This window comes from Streptopelia decaocto (genome assembly GCF_964273445.1).
Source record: "Streptopelia decaocto genome assembly, chromosome: 4".
Classification (NCBI taxonomy): Eukaryota; Metazoa; Chordata; class Aves; order Columbiformes; family Columbidae; genus Streptopelia; species Streptopelia decaocto.
This window is the reverse complement of record NC_138658.1, coordinates 68,172,162-68,190,573: the sequence shown is the minus strand read 5'-3', so window position 1 is coordinate 68,190,573 and position 18,412 is coordinate 68,172,162. Positions and strand designations below refer to the sequence as shown.

At 37.7% G+C, this 18,412-nt stretch overlaps 1 protein-coding gene across 1 annotated transcript in view; it reads left to right on the top strand.

Annotated features, from left to right (window-relative positions):
- Positions 1–11,881, top strand: part of MSANTD1 (Myb/SANT DNA binding domain containing 1) — a gene marked incomplete at both ends in the record, with an annotated part of 32,823 nt that extends 20,942 nt beyond the window's left edge. The window contains 2 exon segments of the mRNA XM_082051412.1: positions 1,947–2,231; positions 11,641–11,881. Of these exon segments, the coding sequence (XP_081907538.1) occupies positions 1,947–2,231; positions 11,641–11,881 (526 nt within the window).
- Between the last annotated feature and the right edge of the window lie 6,531 nt (positions 11,882–18,412).

Sequence of the window (18,412 nt, the reverse complement as noted above, 5' to 3'; positions counted from 1 at the left end):
CAGAGTCAGCAGAACAGCAGCTCTGAGCTTTCTGCATCCTTTTTGGCACAATGTTTTGCAGTCCTGGAGGCTCAAACTGTGTCCCGTAAAGTCCAAATGCAGCTGCTGTGCTTTGCGCTGGCATGGCCGAGCTGTGCTCACACACGGGTTCTTGCTGTCTCACCATTGCAGTGAGCAGCTGAGGATGGTCATGTTTTAAACCCCATTGCATCAATATATTGCGGGTTTCACCATGGGCAAAGAAATGTGGAATGTAGACTTGGATAGTAGCTTATAGTGGTTTAATTGGTATGTTTTTCATGCAAATAGCCAAAACAATTGAACTAAAAATAATCAATATCAAGTGATGGTTGCTGTCAGCCCTATATTTAGCTATTTTGTATCTGTACTTGATGGATACTCATGTATTTGTAGGTCGTGCTAGACATTCTCTGACTATGAAATTGCAGCAGCAGGTTGTGAAACATGTATGAAATTAAAATTTAGAATGCATAGAGAGCATAAAAATATGGATGGCTCTGGAGGTTTTGCTGTGCAGGACTATGATGTGCATTTCTAAATAGCTGGAAAAGCTCATCAGACCTTGCAAGGATAAGAAAAAAAAAGTGAAGAATCCTTAAGTGCCTTTAAAATCTAAGCAAATCTTTCTGCCTTCTTTTCTCACTGGTGGATTTTCCCTTACCCACAGCTGAGGGCTGTTTAAAAGGAAGAACCTCAAGTTCTCACTTTTAAGTTTGTCACTGTTTTTATCACGTTTACATGTTATTTAATTCTATCCTTTGCAGGACCAGTGTGGGCAGGATGGATTCTGAGGAGGAAAAACCTGAAAGGCTTCAAGAAAAGGGGGTGGGTTAGGTGTCCAGGAATAGTTTTTGTTTTTTTTTTTTTAAATGGAAACTTGCTAACTGGAAGAATCAGTTTTGGTTTGGCTTTTTATTCATTTGAATTAAAACTGGTTTATGAAAATGGGGCATTTGTCATCAGTCTTGCCTTTCCTGTTTTGTTCCCTTGCTGCATTTTGAATTGCAGTAACAAGATCCCACCTGGGAAAAGCAAATGAAAAGAAAGTTTGGGACTCTATCTGGGCACTGCAGTTCCTTTGAGTTATAGAATTCATTCATACACCTTGGTTTTATATTTCGCAGTAAAAGTAAATAAAATAACAACGGGCACCAAGTGAGATAGTGAACTTTGTGTTAGGACTGAATAACAGATCTCATGATAAGCTGCATATGAAAGACCAAGTAATGGTTGATAGTCTTGTCATGGTAATGTTTTTGTACATGCTGTTTATAATACATTAGCTTTTTATGAAAAAAAAAAATAATATTGAATGAAATTCTATACTTGTCCCTCCACTGATCTTTATTCTGTAATAGACAGACAGACAGACATCTATACCTCATGGTTGTTACTAGGATGTTTACCTGGGCAACGGAGAGCTTTTAGGAATATTAGGAAAATATTAGGAAATAGGATATGAATTACATTTATAGACACTTATATTCATCATGGAAAATAAATATTCATTCTTCAAAACATGGCAGGGCAGTGCAGCCCACGGTTTGGGAAAGGCCGCGGTGTGTTGCCTACTCGGGTTGTCAGGGTTCACTGTCAGGTTGGTTAGTCTGGCACTCTCTGAGGGGAAGAGAAAGTATTCTACAACCAATGTAGCACTGTTTTCATTAGAAGTTGTGATGTTCTTTATTTGTATTTAATTTCATTTGAGATTTACATGGAATTTTTAATTGCAGGTCAAAACTGGGAGAAGAAACTGAAGGGCATAATTGGAGATTAAAATAAAAAAATGTCTAATTTTATTCTCATTAAAAGCGTTCAGTTTGACTCCTAAATGTGTCCAGAATGAATGTTTTGAGATAGAACATCTGTAAGGAAAGTGCTTTTATAGGAAAGCAAGCTTTATTGTTGTGTGCCTTTTCTTCCAGGAAATTAAAATGTATGACTGACAGTGAAACTGTTGCACCTGACTGGCCTTACTACAAAACCATTGATAGGATCTTATCCAAAGTGACAGACCACAGCGATGTGAAAATGCACGAAAATCAGCAACCAGGTCCTTCCACGTCACAGACGGAGGCCTCGCAGTCTCCATCGGCCAAGTCTACGCCTCTGTATTTGCCGTATAACCAGTTTACATACGAAGGAAGGGAAGAGTGCTTTGAAGACGAACATTCGGAGAGCTCGTCAAGCTTACTTTCTTACAAGCTGAGGTAGTATTTGTTTCCCCCCTTGTATTTCACAGAGTGAACCGGATCTCCCACGTAAAGGGGACACCCTCGCACATTTTTCTCTAACCGCTGTTGTATCTTTTCTGTAAACCACAAACAAGATCTCTTCCCCACTCTCAGCCACTTTGCTGGATTAGGGCATTTTCTTGATTTCTTTACGAGAAACTGGAAGGGAGTCGGAGGACTGGGCAGAAAGTTGTCTAATGTTGCCAAAACTCAGCATGCGTGTCACTGCTCACATGAGGCAGAGTGTTTGTAACAGGAGTATGGGCAAGTTCCAGAGAGTCCTGCAGTGCAATCAGAGTTATAACATACTGCTCAGATGATTTTTGGCTTGCTCTACTTTTAGTATGAGTATGAAGTTTCTCTGGCTTCAGCTATTATTAAAATGGTGAGAGGATGCAAGCTAAATATTTCTGTGGACACTGAAATGCTACTCATGCAGTTTGAAAGTATATTGCAACATTTTAAATACAATTGAGAATGTCACTTTTTCAGAGCAAACACTAGTTTGAGAATGCAAACATGTGTTTCTTTTTTTTGATAAGATGAGAGTTCTCTGGGAAGCAGCGTTTTAACAAAAGGCAGGGTTGTACACTTGACACAGATTTTAGACTTTACTGGTCTCATTTTTCATCTAAAGTGGTGTGAAATAAGAGTTGATTACAGTTTTCTGGCAGGAAAAAGTTGATCCTAGAGATCCTTATCATGAGTTTGTGAGGCTTTAACTATAACAGTAAAATTATCTGTCAGTCATGCAACTGAGAAGGTGTTGAGCTGGAAGAAGAACCAACCTAACAAGTTCTGATTATTGTTTCCAGGCCTGCTCTTGGACATATAAAACCAGCGTAAATTCATTCAATCATTTGAGCAAATATCCCTCGGATAGCTGATTATTTTTTTAAATCCTTTTGTCTTTTCAATCAAATATCTATAATGGTGTATAATTCTTGAACTGTAGCAACCTTTTTGTTCACAAGCAACATTTTTTTTTTAATCATAGTTCATTGTAAGTAGTTGATATCCCCAATACAGATTCTGTCTTCATTTTAGGATCTGCAGACTCCAAGATCACATTTCTGTTGCAATTTTTTCCCAATTCATAATCTGATTTCCTATAATAATATTTAATTAGAAGGTCACTTTTCCACAAACATGAGGTGTAGTTTATTCAATAGACTATTTGATAACATCAGACTTTAAAAAAATGCCAGATATTAAATTTCTTCAGCTTAGGGACAACTGCAGGACAACACAGATTTTGTAGTGTAGGTGACTGGCAAGGGAGGACAGTGGGTCACCACACCAGGTTTCATTACAGATTGTAGACAAGTCATTGCAGAAGTCAAGCTAATCAACCACAAGTGCATCTCTGTTGTGCTTACAGTTTGCACGTGGACTCCCGCTCTCGTGTAGATGTTTTCATTTACAGCTAAAGTGGACTTCACTATTTCCATAGTCATAAGATCTGGAAAGTTTGGGCTATAATGCAGTTTAGCCAGCTTCTGGCTTAGTGGTTTTGTTTGTTTGTTCTATTATTTTTATTTTACTTTGTCCAAAGTAATTACCCGACTTGTGCAACAGGGGCTGGGAGCTGGAGGGAAGGGCAGGTGAGCTGTCAGTGTGGTAGGACTTCCACAACACGTTGCTCTCTAACTTCTGAATGCAGCCATGCTCTCAGAGTCTCTACTACAAAAGAATTTAGTGCAGTATAATATTGTGCATGTCGTTTAAAAGCAAGGTATGTACATATTCACAAGCTAAAATGCAATTCTGCTGTGTTTAAGAAAAATAAAATGTTGAGCAGTAGATACCAACGGAGAGATCAGTGTAACATTTCAGGTGAGCATTGTGATCACGTTAAAAAACAGGAGGCGGTTGTGATATTAATGGGGCAGGTATCTGGAAGGAGGAAAAGTGGAATTACAATAGACACAGGGGGTTTTAAAAAGCTTGCACCACTTTGATCTGTTTAGTTTAGCCTGATGAATGAGAGAAGAGTAGGGAACCCTTTTTTGCCCAGAAGAAAATATGGTGCCTGCTAAATATCAGATGGGTTAAAATCACTTAGAGCTGCCATGGTAAGACAAGATAATTCTTTTAGAGTTACTAGTAGAAAATTATGAACCGAGAAGCAATTTTCAGCTTCGGCAATTAGCATGTCATCTTGTGTTTGAAAAACATTTTGAAATAGCCAACAAGAGAGAAAAGAATCAGCATTTGGGTCCATCTTGGCTTTTTTTGTAAATGCCTTTGCCTCTAGAGAGTACGCAGTTGATCTAACAGGTTCAAAAGAAAAGGAGCTAAACACAATACTGGGATCTGAAATTAAAAGAACATTTCAGGTCTTCCATTTCCCTCTCAATTTTTGTTCTTTACAGCTATGCTAAACAGTTATTTTGAAACATGTTTTGCAAAATATACGCACATATCCATATGTAAAGTATAGATGCATTTTACAGCTATATATTTTATAACCGTGTGTTCCTTATTTTTCTGTGAAGCAGACTATACACAGATCAGTCGTGTGCAAAGTAAACTTATGCTATGGGATATTTTTCTTCAGTAATAAAAATCATGATGTTATGGCTACAATAGACAGTGAAAAATGCCCAAATAGTACTGTTTTTAAAGTTATCTTTTAGACTTCTGAAAACTTTACTGTTATTCCCTTAAACTCTCAAACACAGCTTTTGAGTGTCGGCTTTGTATTTTCCACAGGATCTTTCAACATGGCGGGAGGCTACTTGGCTGTATAAATGACATCTTAAAAAAAATATTGAATTTAATGTTTAGCTTTCATGATAGAGAAAAATGTCAAGATTTATACTTCAATCAATACATATATACTCTCAGGCAAAAAATAGTTGAAACTGGGTTTCTTTGCATTTTATTTGAAATTCTCTGAGTGTAGGACCTTCTTACAAAACCAAATGTTGCTCGTTATCCAATTAATATGGGATAAAATTAATTTTTTTTATTTTTGTTGCAATTTTTAGATGGGAAAAACATTTGGAAACCTTATTTCCCTTTAGTGGGATGCCTGCTATTTGTTTAGTATTGTTCTATACACTGTTCTTGGGCTTTCACAAAGCTCTAATGTCCATAAAACATCTGACAATAATAGAATTATACTATTATGGTCAGATAATTTAATTCAATGTGGTGGAGTCTTCTACCGCAGCTTAAACTTTTAAAATCAAAATTCCTGACACCACTATAAATTACTTTTTATCTAATTGAAAATACGGGTTTCTTTCACCCTATGGACTGATTTATAGTCTTTATTTTCAGTGTTAAAGTAATGACAGAACATAATTATAAATACTGGGAATGTGGTTCTGACTTCATCAGTTCTGCCATTTCTATCATACTGAAAATAAGGCTGAAAGAGTAACTTTCATAGATTAATAGACTAATGAAGCCACCATGTCAGCTAGTCTGATTTCCTGTTAAATATCATCCATGAGTTTGAACGCAGTCATTCTGGTGTGGAGCCCAGGAAGGTTACGGAGGGGGTTCTGTGACGTGCTTCCCTTCAGCAGAGGACTCCTGCACTTGGAAGTCCCATAGCTCTGTTGTCCTCCACTTATTTGTTCCTAAAATTTGTTTGACTCTTGCAATATTTTTACTTGATATCCAGTCTAGATCTGGTTTATTCAGAAGACGGAGAATTCAGTCTTCCCTACAGGGATCTATTCCAGTGATTAATCCCTTGCTTGAACCACTATTTTGTTTCTAATGTGATTATAGTGAATTCAGCTTTCAGATGTTACTTTCTTGGGGGACAGACATTTTAGCAGGGCCTGTTGTGACAGGACAGGGGGTGATGGTTTTAAACTAAAAGAGGGGAGATTCAGGCCAGACATGAGGAAGAAATTTTTTACACTGCGGGTGGTGAGACACTGGCCCAGGTTGCCCAGAGAGGTGGTGGATGAACCATCCCTGGAGACATCCCAGGCCAGGCTGGACAGGGCTCTGAGCAACCTGATCTGGGTGAAGATGACCCTACTCATGGCAGGGGTGGCAGTGGATGAGCTTTGAAGGTCCCTTCAACCCAAACCATTCTATGATTCTTTTCACTATATTGTAGACCCTTTCAGTATTTTTCACTTTTTCCCTCGAGGTAGTTGTGTACCATGATTGTACTATCTTTGATATCTTTGTACTATTTTTGATATTCTTTAACTTTAAAATGTAGATTAAATAATTTGGTACAGAAGGTTTACACACACAGAGTAAGAATTGGTAATGTGAATTAACCAAGATATGAATTGTTTAATAGAAGTTCGTCGAACTTGGTGAGGATGATAATTCAGGAAATAACAGTTTTGGTAAAGCCTTTAATCTTTCTAAAATTATGCCATGGGTATTTAAAATCTGAATGGGCAGCATCTACAAAGAAGTTTGAGCTTCAGGCTATGCGCATTATGTAGTGCATCTTAACTAGTTATGCAGACTTGTTATCAGAGCAAGGTGCTTTGCCCAGGCTCCAAGCCATTTTTGTGGTTCTTCTCTACACTTCAAGGATGAGCCTCTAATTCCTGGATGTATTTGGCTGTATTTGAATGAGCCTAGTTAACCAGAAGATCCAGGTTCCATGATTCTCAGTCCTCAAACTCTGAAGATCTTTGTGCCATCTCTAATATTAATATTATCCATTCCCAGATCACTGTTAATTATGGGTTATGGAGGTCTACTCAGTTTTATACGTAGCTAGAATTGCACAACCAAGTCAGAAACAGCTGTTAGTAGAAGGAAGCCACAAACTCCAGAAACCAGTGGCACTGGAGACCCATTGGCCATGAAGCAGTCAGAAAGAAATAATTGTTTTTATAGTTTTGTGGAGGTAACACATTTTGGTAGACAGATTACTCTTTGTATTCAAGTCATTTCATTAATTATTCACATAGATCCCATTAAATGACCCTTATTGGGTGAGTGTAGGCAATCAATCAAGGAACTTTTAATTGAACAGTGAACTAGATTGATCTTAGCTAGGACAGGAAATGCATTTGAGACTTGCCTAATTACATCTGGAGGTTTTGCTTTGTTCCCCAATACCGGTCCCCAATACCTACTGTCACTTCTGGTTGGCCTCCTAGATGAGGGGGAACATTTTGTTTCCCTGGGTGTGCTTCCTTTGAACCCTGCCTGTCTGTTTCAGAGCATAGCATAGAAATAACTTTGCAAGTTTCTGCTTGGAACATGATCCCAACCCCAGAGCTCTTCCACACTTGATTGTTGTGGTCAGGGAAATGCCAATGCCAATAGTTTTGGAGGATCCCTGTCATAGACACTGGAGGCCCAAGACTATCAGCAGATTGGATTTGAGGTCCTGGATTTCCTAGACCACTCTTCCTTCCTGATTTCACAATCAGAGACTCGGCGTGGCAAAGAGTGGAGATACTTCTTCGGCAGAGGCTGTGGATGCTGTCAGGATCTGTTGCACCCCTGTTGCCCCAGAGGTGTCGGCTGCACAGGAATGCAACTTGGAGAATCAGCAAGAAGAACCCATTGGTGTTTGCTGCAGCAAACATTGATCATTTCTTATGCTCGTGCCTACAAATTGCCAAACTTGACATACTCGCAGCTGAAACTGTCTGAGGATACTGATGCTGGTGGGTTACTCAGTGCTGAACCCATATTCCTATCCCTGCTTCCCTCTTGACCTATTATTATAAAAAATTGTTGACACTGGAGAGATCACTCTGGCATGCTACCTAGGAGACCCAGAACTTCTCAAGAAAGATGGCTCACTGTCTGAGGAAACACTTCAGTATTCAAATAACTCCTTCAGGCATCACTGGACATTTTACATTGTTTCATGTTGCCGAGGGTTCTTTACTTGTAAATTGGATTCTTTAGATCCTTCTTTTGTAGACCCCTTCTCAAGAGCTCTCCTTCAAGAGCTATTCTGCGAGAAGAGAGAATTGTAAATGCCAAGTCCTTACTATGGACTTGAAGGTGATCATAAAACCCTCTCATGGTTAGTCACTATGGCCGGGGAGAAAAGGAGATTGGAAACACCACCAAAGCTAGGGGTGTCTGAAATAAGTGTTTCTTTTCCATTAAGGCTGTCCAATTAGCAAGTCTTGTTTGTTAATTGTAAACAAACACAGAGAGTACTTAGGAGACCTTGAAGAATCCTTGAGCCATGGCTTTTGGGGGGACTTCTCTGTGCTGAAACCCAATTTTGAGCAAGCACTTGTCAGTGGGTACTTCCTCGGTTACTAGCAGACTGCAGGTACTGCTGATACAGTTTCCCGATAGCTGCCGTCACCACCAGATGTTTTGCCTCTCTTTCCTCTCTGGAGCTGCACAAGACAATTATTGTCTTGGATGTATGGTTAGATGTCTTACAGGTTTTTGATAGACCACATTTGTTTGACTGAAAAACAGATAAAATCCTGTATAGATTTTAGGTCTTTCAATCTGAATCACTCCACCTCTTTTTATTTTTTTTTTTTTCAATCCCAATTGAAATTAAAAACCAAATGTCAGCCACAGTTGCCAAGAAAGTCATGAATACTCAGTGCAGCTCACTGCCATTGACACGCCTTGGATTTTCTATCATTCCTTATTAAGGACCATACCCATCAGGGTTTACTTTGCCAGGGCGCAAGCCCTCCTATGGCTCTAGGAGCCTGTTCTTACTTGTTTCACACAAGAAGATTTACCATAGCTACTTTCTAGTACTGTACAGGGACAAGGATAGAGATGCCTCAAGTTTTCAATAATTAAATCCTCTGTGAAGACAAGTTTAAATTCAAAAGTTGGCTTTGGCTAAAATAATACCCTCAGTTCAGAATGTTTCTTACTCTACCCACCAGAAAGCATGCATTCTTTGTGAATGTGAGTGCACTGATGGGAACCTTGGAATAACAGATCCAGTGTTGCCCTTAGACTGCTGTAGAGCTTTTCCACTTGCTTGACTTGAGAACCACATTTCAAATCGTTCTGGCCTTTAGAGTCAATGGGGGCAAATAGAATTTGCTGTCAGCCAAGACCCATTCTTGCAGGTTTGCCTGGCTGTGATAATCGTGGTGATCAGCTGCGAGCTTCACCCACAGTTTGAGCAGAGCAGCATGTATTTATTTTACGCACGTTTACTTGATGCCCAAAATCAAATATGATACATAGGATCTCCAAAGGTGAGTTTACTTTGTATCCCTTAAAAAATTTTGTTTAGCATAAAAATGGTGACTTCTCCTTTCCATTAGCATCATCGTAGCACCGCAACAGTGATAAAGCCCCTTGAATTGTACAAGTAACTATAAATTCTTGGATAATCTGAAAGCCAATGGTCTCTGTTCACCATGTTAGCATACATTTATGAAAGAAGATTGTTTTTCTTCTTACCTGTGCGCAGGGTACATCACATTCAAATGACTCAAATAGTTTCCCTCAAAACCAATTCTAAATTTGTTTTCTCTAAGCTTTAACGGCATTTAATGTAATCCACTTGTTTCTTTCCACAGGCCTCACCCTTTCTGGGTCATTGCACTCTTAAATGTCAAGGGGCTTATGTCTTTTTGTTGTATTTGCATTAAGTCCTTCAGGTGCTTAGGATTGTTTATTTCTCTTGCTGAGAGATCTGAATGTCACAGTCACTGTTGCACAAAGCCTGTCAAGTAGGATAAGAACATGAATGAAATTATGATACACATCTGCCACAGCTGAACGACCTCCCTCCCCACTCCCCTTCTTCACATTAATAGAAACACATTCCTCAAGAGTTCAAGTTATCTTTATTCAAGGATGCCTTCAAATCTGCAAGGTGTTGGCATGGTGTTCTACTCAAAACTGCGCCATCTCATTCTTGTATTTCACTCAGGATACTGCGCTCGGCAGAACACGACTGAGATTGCTGTTTGTGCGAAGGGACTTCAAGACCCATCGTCAGATAACTGTGATGTTGGGGATTCCAGTCTGGAATTACAAAAAGTGTGAATGAACATGTGGACTGTCACTTTAAGTTAGAAAAGAGGTTATTCAGCTATAACGGGAGGTTTTTAAGATGTGTAGCTCACTTGCACATTTGTTTTCTACTCGCTTCCCTTCCTCCTTCACAATTCAGTGTGCTCCTTCCTGAGAGAAACAGATTCATGTGCATGTGTTCTAACTTGTGCGGTGTGGGCTGGGCTTGAATTGAATTTGAACTAGACACATCTTGAGAGTTCTGCCTTTATTGCTAGGTTTATCTCTTTCTTCCAAAACGGAAACTCAGCATGATGCAGACTAAAGGAAGTACTTAAAATATGATGCCAATTGCACATGGCAGCTCTATGGGTTTCGGATGAAGATGTACAATTTGATAGGTGCTTGTTCAACATTTATACCCTGAGTGAGCTCAGAGACGTTCTGCTAGAGGAACATCCACACGGCTGGATACACGGCCAGCCTTGGATTCAGCAACCTGGTGTTCTCCAAGGGCTACAAATACTCTTTTTGAATTTCAGGAGAACTTTTAAAAAAATCAAAATAGCAATTAATTACTATATCAGAGTCTTGCCTTTATATTATGGTGAAAACAAAACTGTAAGCAGTGTTATAGTGTGCTTGAATTTTTTAATGTTAGGAGTTTGAAGGGAAGTATGGTTTCTTTTGCTAGCTATCCTACTTGATAAAACTTATAATTAACCTACAAATATTAAAAGAAGGTAACCATAGTATCCTTTGTTTGTGACAAACACATTGAATTGGGAAAAATAAAAAACAGAGAAAAATTGAAGTGCAACAGGCAAATGCCTGCAAAAGCAAATATGAAACGTGATCAATCTGCGACCTGTAAGAAAAGAGGGAACCTTGTAAGCGGTATCCTGCTAAATTTTTATGTTGTTTATAATGTTTTGTGATGGAATATATAAATTAGTGGTCAGTGTAACTGCTGTGTCCCAGTGCAAGGGCAAATTCTGAGACTAGTATGCTGTGGTGGGATCCGCCTCACTGATCTGATGCTTTAAAAAACGAGCTGTGACACCAGCACACGTTAGCAGTCCAGATCTTTCTCTGGATGGGGTGGTTATTACAGCTTTAGAATTGGAGTTTTAATGGCCAGATGAGCAAAATGTCTCTTTAAATACAGTTTATAAATTCAATATGTAAGAAATGTCAAAAAAAAAAAGCGCCTAGTATTCTACAGGGAAAATTCTCATTAAAAACAATGAGGTTTTAAAACTTTTTTTTACAGTCTGTAACACTATGCAATACTACAGTAAATACATTTTGGCAAGAACTTGAGAGGGAATTTATTGGAGAACACAGAGGGGTTTAAAAATAGGACTAGGTTGTATCTTGGCCAAGAATTTAGTATAGAATTTTAGGTTCTAACAGAGTTTTTTTTTTTAATAAATATGAGTTTAATTGTTAACAAATATTCACATTTCAGAGCTGAAGAAAGACCGGTTAAGAAAAGAAAAATGCAAAGCTGCAGCTTCCAAAAGAAGAAGCTAAAATTAATGGAGGCCATGTTGGAAGAACAAAAGAAGTTGAGTAGAGCTATGGAAGAAACCTGTAGAGAAGTACGCAGGATTCTGGATCAACAAAACATCATCCAAGTTCAAAGCTTACAGTTACAGGAGAGAATGATGAATCTACTGGAAAAAATGATCTCCAAATCTAACGTGTAGTTTCCTTCGTGAATGCCGCTGAGATTACTATTGATATTATAGATATCCCTTTATTGCACACCATATGTGTGTCTGTTGCCCTACTCCCAGGTTTTCCATGGAAATTAAAACCTTAGTGTAATCTTAGTTAAGCAAAGAGAACAGATAATGCAGGGTGAGAGCTATCCAGTATGATAAAATTAGTGCAATATATGCCTAAGTTGAATTATTTTTATACAGAATGGTTAAGGGATGAATAGCTCTGGGAAATTCAGTACTATTTATGCCTAGATCAGGTATTGTTTTACAAACAGTGGTGGTGTATGTTGCTTCTCATCAAGGACTATAGCTTGACCTGTTGTGGGAGAATGAAATAGTGCATCTCTAAACATGGTAATTGCATCTTGACTTTGCTGATGATTAAACCCTGTTTTGAAACACATGCTGTGATTGTACAAGTGACCTACGGTTCTTGTGAAGAGCTAGCTGGGACCATGAGATACATCATTTTAAACCCCATGCCTGATATGAATAGTACTCTAAAGTATTAGGGTAAAAATAGTCTATTCAAATACACTTTTGATATAAAAAGAAAACCTCAAAACCACCTTACTATATACTGAATACTAAAATGTATAGAAGATACTTGAAGTTGCTTTTGATATTAAATGTTTAATTTTTTTCATTATTAACTGGAATCTGTTGACTTAATGAACAACCAGCAATGAAAACTCTCATTTATTCTCTATCACAAAAGAAAAATATTGTACTGTGTGTACATACATATATATATATATATAATCTATCAAATGAAATAAAGAAAAAGAAGAAACTTATTTATTATTGCTGGGCAGATAGTGTGCTTTGCAAAAGTGAAAAATACCGGGGGAGATAACCATGGCCAAAGGTTTTTAATTCTTAATTGCGGTGTAAAGATCTTCTTTACTGATGCCCAGCCTATAGAGATGGAAGTCATGAAGAATGCTCAACACCTCTGCAGCAGTATTTGCGGGTGGTATGGATCCGGTGTGCAATTAGACCTTTCAAGATGTGGTTTATAAGGCAGATCCACACTGATACACCACGAGAGGGAGCCGGACGCGTTAAGGATTGTTTTTTAAGTCATTGATATGAGGTTATCAGCAAGTGTTTGGTTCTTCAATGAAATATGACATTGATATAACCTTTAACATAAATTCAGAAATAAGGCAGCTGAATTTCCTATATAGCATTTCTTCTTGTGTTCTCCTTGAAAAATATATTTCTGCTGCTTTCACTGTATTTGCAAGACTGACTGTTAGATTCAGCTATAGAAGCATAGAACCTATAGAATTAATGTTAGTGCTACGAACTCAGGCCATTTTCCTTTCTCACTATTAAATAATGTCCCCTCTTGAAACTTTGTTTTGAAGGTGTTTGCATTTTTCTACATAATTTAAGGTATTGTTGCCTAAACTAAAGTTAACTAAACTGTTTTAAAACCCAGACCCAACCAATTAGTCTGTAATTATGTTTAGTGAGCAGGATAAAGGTTTTATGCACCAAGCAAATTAGTAATATGTGGAAATATTTCTTAGAAGGTCCTGCAGGTATGAAGAATGATTAAGTATGTAAATGTGGTCCATTCCTACAGAGTTTAATTAATGATAACAGGGTAGTAATGCAAATGTAGTAGGAGACTGAACCCGCAGAAAATGGTGGCTGCTGGAGTATAAATGATGTAACTTTCCCTTTGCTACAGTGATTGGGTGACTGGAAAAAGGGCAAGTGTCTGGTCTGATTCTGCCAAGACAGGGTGATAGCTGACATTTAGCACAAGTAAAATTCCAAATACTTTTGTCTATGTAAATTGAATTAGTCATATCCAAAAGAGAATCATGAAACCTTATTCTGTCTCTGCCTGCAGAACAACTAGGAAAAGCAGAACTGTTCCTAATGGCATGTAGGGGATCAGAATACTTGCCAGAACATTGTCGTACAGGCACTGGAGAGAGAGGGAATATATTAGTATGTTCTGTGCTTTGTCATGGTTTTGCACATTTCAAATGTAGATCTCTCACAGACGCAGGCAGGCTGGTGTATCCATGTTGTAACGCTTCTAATGCTTTAACTGGTTTACAGTAAGATGTAAAGAAACTCTCTCCTGACTCCACAGGAATGAACAATATTTACTGATATTATCTACTTGAACCTTATAGCAATTAAATCCAATCAATGAGCAAAAACAATGGCAGCATATTTGAACCTTGTACCATAGAGCAGATAGCCCCTCTCCTTGCATGCTATGAGAACTGTAACTCCAGAGCAGTAGGAACACAGGAATGGAGGAAATCCACCGATTCCTTGCCTGCTGCCACAGGCAACCACGTCATATAATCCCTTGTGTAACTGTGTGGACCTGTATCTTAAAATGAATTAGGTGTTTTGTCCCCGGAATTACAAGAAGAGCTGCATTACAAATGGGTAAGCTGCAATTAAGAAGATTGCTTCTAGGATTATTTCTGGTCAATTTATACTAATTTCTTCTTGTATCAACACTGTGATTTTGCTGCTTTCTGTAGCATTTACTCTTGAAAGTCAGAGGTCGTGTCCCGCGCAGTCCTTCTTTAGAAGAATATCACTCTTTTATAAGGTAGGGATTATTCTGATGACTGTTTTGCTGATTTTGCTCTTTGAGTATATCCTTTCTAAAGATGAATGACTGGAATGATAGACAGCATTTTAGGTGAGACTCTCAACATTGTCTTACAGAGCTGCATTAAAGGAAGCAGTGTTTTCTGGAGGTTGTGAGGTTTGATTTCCATATAAACTATTGGGGTTTTTTTTAGTAGTTAAATTTATATGTTCAATTTTAAAACCTCATCTATTTACTCCCGTCCTTCCTGATTATCTCTGTTCTAGACCAGGTTTTGTCCACGGAGTGAACACAGCACGGCTGTAGACAAATATAACTAGTTTCACGTAAGACAGAACTTTTCTAATGCTCTTTTTGACAACTGATTGAAAAGTCTCTACCTACCCATATTTTCTTTTTGTTGCTGTTTCTTTTTGCTGCTGTTTGCTGCTGAACATTTACTTGAAAAACATAGCGTTTATTATTTTTTTAAGGTATGCACAGATTTCTCATCGATATGGGGCAGCTAGCTGCAGGTAAAGATATTTGAATGTTTGAGATATTCAAGCTAATTATAACTTGAAAGACCCGCCTAAAATTAAAATGCTTGTTAGAATTCCTGGTTTTGCAAAACTGAGGCACTGCTTCTGTATCTGTATGAGGAGGGAGTTCAGAGTGTAATAAGTATTCATGGAGAGCATAGCAGGGGTTACTCAAGTTTATCATTGTAACCATGACATTAAAGGAACTCCCTCATGGCTTCTAGAAGTGTGATCAACAAACAAACTGTAGCACAGGAAAACAAATTTCTTATTTTCAGGGCAGTAACAGGGTCAACACAATATGACACCACTTTCACTAAATGTATTACACATACACACACAGATGGTGCAAATGGAAAAAATAAATAGAGGAGGAAATAGACTGCCTGGAGGCAGGTGACTTTGTAAGTGATGTAAAAATAGAATGAAAAAGAACCTGAGGAAGTAGATGAGAAAACAAGACATTGGGAAGCATGAAAGCAATTGAGAAGTGGATTGTGATGAAAGGAAAGAAAAATATGTTGGGCAAAGGGGCAAAGTAAATGCCTCCAAACAAAGCTAGTAATGACAGGGATGGGAAGGAATGCATTTTAAAAGACAGAAAAGTGGAAATAGAAGAAAAAACATAATGTTGTAGGAGAAATGGTATGAACAGCTAACACTAGTGAAATTCTGTGTATTTTGAACATACAGCTCTAACAGATAATTTAGACAGCTGTAAATAGCATACAGCAAGTAGTGACACTTTTTTCCCACCAGAGAAAAACAAGTCTCAGGGCAAATATTTTTAAGCAAAAATATTTTTCACAGATTACCGAGGTTAAGTAATTTGTAAGAAGATTCCATTATAATTAAACAACATTTTCTCATGTTGGTAGAAACAATTTTCTGATTAAAGCAGTTTGTATTTTTTTTTTTCTCCTTGACTTCAAATTGCAGAAGTATTTTAAGATTTCAGTTTATTTCAGGCCTTGCCAAGTTTAACAGTTATCCACAAAAAACAAGCAATACATTTATGGACAAGGAATGTCTTTTATAATTTTCCACGTAAACAGCTATCTCTTTTGCAAAGTACAAAACCAGAAGAAAAATGCATGAACAGAACTTAACAATTATTTTTCCAGACTTAGTCTGCCCAGTCCAGTTGCAGGCACAGGAGTTTACAGCTCTGTAGGCTCACCCTAAGTTGGCAGCCTGGTTCTGTGAATAGTGTCTTGTACTAAAGGTAATGGGACTACTCAGATGAGTAAATGTATTGAACTGTGTATGTATATGTTTGCAGGATCGATTCCTACACAGATAATATAATGCGAAAGGCAAATTTGAAAAAGAAATTTAGGAACATTTGGTGGTGTTATGTCAGCAAGTAAATACCAACCATCTGGTGTCTAGATGGCTAATCTATTTCCCTTGATTTCACGGGTAACATACTTCCTGTGTGTGCAAGCTTGAGACTACATCATTAAACTTTTGTATTGATCTTTTTTAGTATTTTAACACAAACATTTAAATTACTTTGCCATTTGGGGGGTGAAATTTTGTTTCTATGCATATTTTTTCTGGCTGGAATTTTTTCATTCCCCTACAGCTTATTTTAAGATGTTTTATGGAAATACATTTCTAATAAGGATGAATAATTTTAAGTACATTCTTTGCAAAACAAATCAGTGACCTGCAGTGAATGACATCCAGTTATGCAGAGCTGACTAATTACTACAGATAAGAGTTCAGATTGATCCTGGTTGAAAGTTATGTCTTTGTAAAATATTTGCAATGTAGTGAAGGGTGTTGCTTGAATTTCAAGTCTCTTGTTCAGTACTAAAATATTTTTTTAAAGAAAGTAGCTCATATAAAAATATCTTTCAACATAGTTGTCCTCAATCATCTGAAAACAAATCCTTTATAATTCTGTTTTCTTAAACTGTGCTTCTTCCATCAGGATCTAAGAATTTGGCAAATAACTCTTAAAATGTTTAAGATGTTAAACCACATATATCTGAATTCAGATTTGTAAATGTGTTGGTAACATTTTCAATTATATTCTAACTTTGGAATTTTATGTTCTTATCTTAGGGACGAGTTCTGGATTGCAATGCATTGCAAGAAAAAAATTGGTGCATACTATTGAAGGTATAACATTTGCTACATACTTAAATGTTGAGAGGTACTTATCACAGCTTGAGGAAGGCTTGTTTCAGTGAGAGAAGCTATAGGAATATCAATTTTCTATGAACTGCAAAGTAAACATATTTAGAAAATTAATTACAACTACTTTAAAAATTCTCCATGATCCTCATCCTTCCCCCTACAGGTTTAACTATAACTTATCTTTAATTCAGTATCATTAGATCAAATGCATTCTGCTTTATGGATGCATAAAACCTTGCCCACATGAACTTGTGCAGTGTTAACTGTAACGATAAACTTCCTTTAAACTTACATGAATAAGATCTTATATGCTTCTGTTTTTTGGTTAGCCTATCTTGGAACTTCATTAGATAAAGACAAAATATACCACTGTTAAATCTTTCACAAAAATAAAACTGTCCACACAGGATTTAAATTTACACATCATTTGCGTTCAAGGATTTAAGCCTATTGAGAGCTGGTTTGCATTGGTTAACATTCATTAAAAACTATGACTGCGTTTCACCACAGTTGAAATGGTGTAAAACAGATTACACCAGAAATGATGCACTCGTTTCATGTCTACTTGCTGGCAAGAACTTCTTGTGATTTGGTTTACGCATTCTCAGGTGAAAAAGCCATGACCTTAATGTAGTAGGGTGGTTAAAGAAGGCACAATATAAGTTGAAGAACTTTATTCTTATGTAGACTTCCCTTCTGTGTGACTGACTGTATGTGTTCATTCGTGCAATGGACAACTCCGTGCAACGCGTTGTGGTTTGCTTACAGAAGGGTACCAGCATCTTCAGTTGAAGACAGTTATTAGTCCATGTTCTGAAATATCAGGAATGGCACGGTGCCCGGTGAAAGTTTAAATTGCCTGAACACTGGAGCAGCGTTCTTCAGTGCTAGAAGAAAATTTCTCCAATAGTCCTTATAGGCAGCCATCCGTCTTCAGATATAGCTGTGCCTCTGAATCTCGGTGGAGACACCCCTGAGTCTTGTGATCTTGTCTTGCCCGCTCCAAATAAAAAGGAAGTATACTTGATGTGTAAGGCATGTTGTTCAGGTTCAGTCTTAACAACAATGTGGCTTAGAAAAAAAAAGGCTAATTTTCTACTTCAGATGAAATGAGGATGTTATGTGAAGCAATGACTTGGAGTAAGCCAATGATCAAGGAAAGGATGTTAATGGAGGATCAGCTGTAATCACCAGAATTTCATCAGGAACCACCTGGATCACCTGGCTTGTGAAGCGGCCACCACAAAT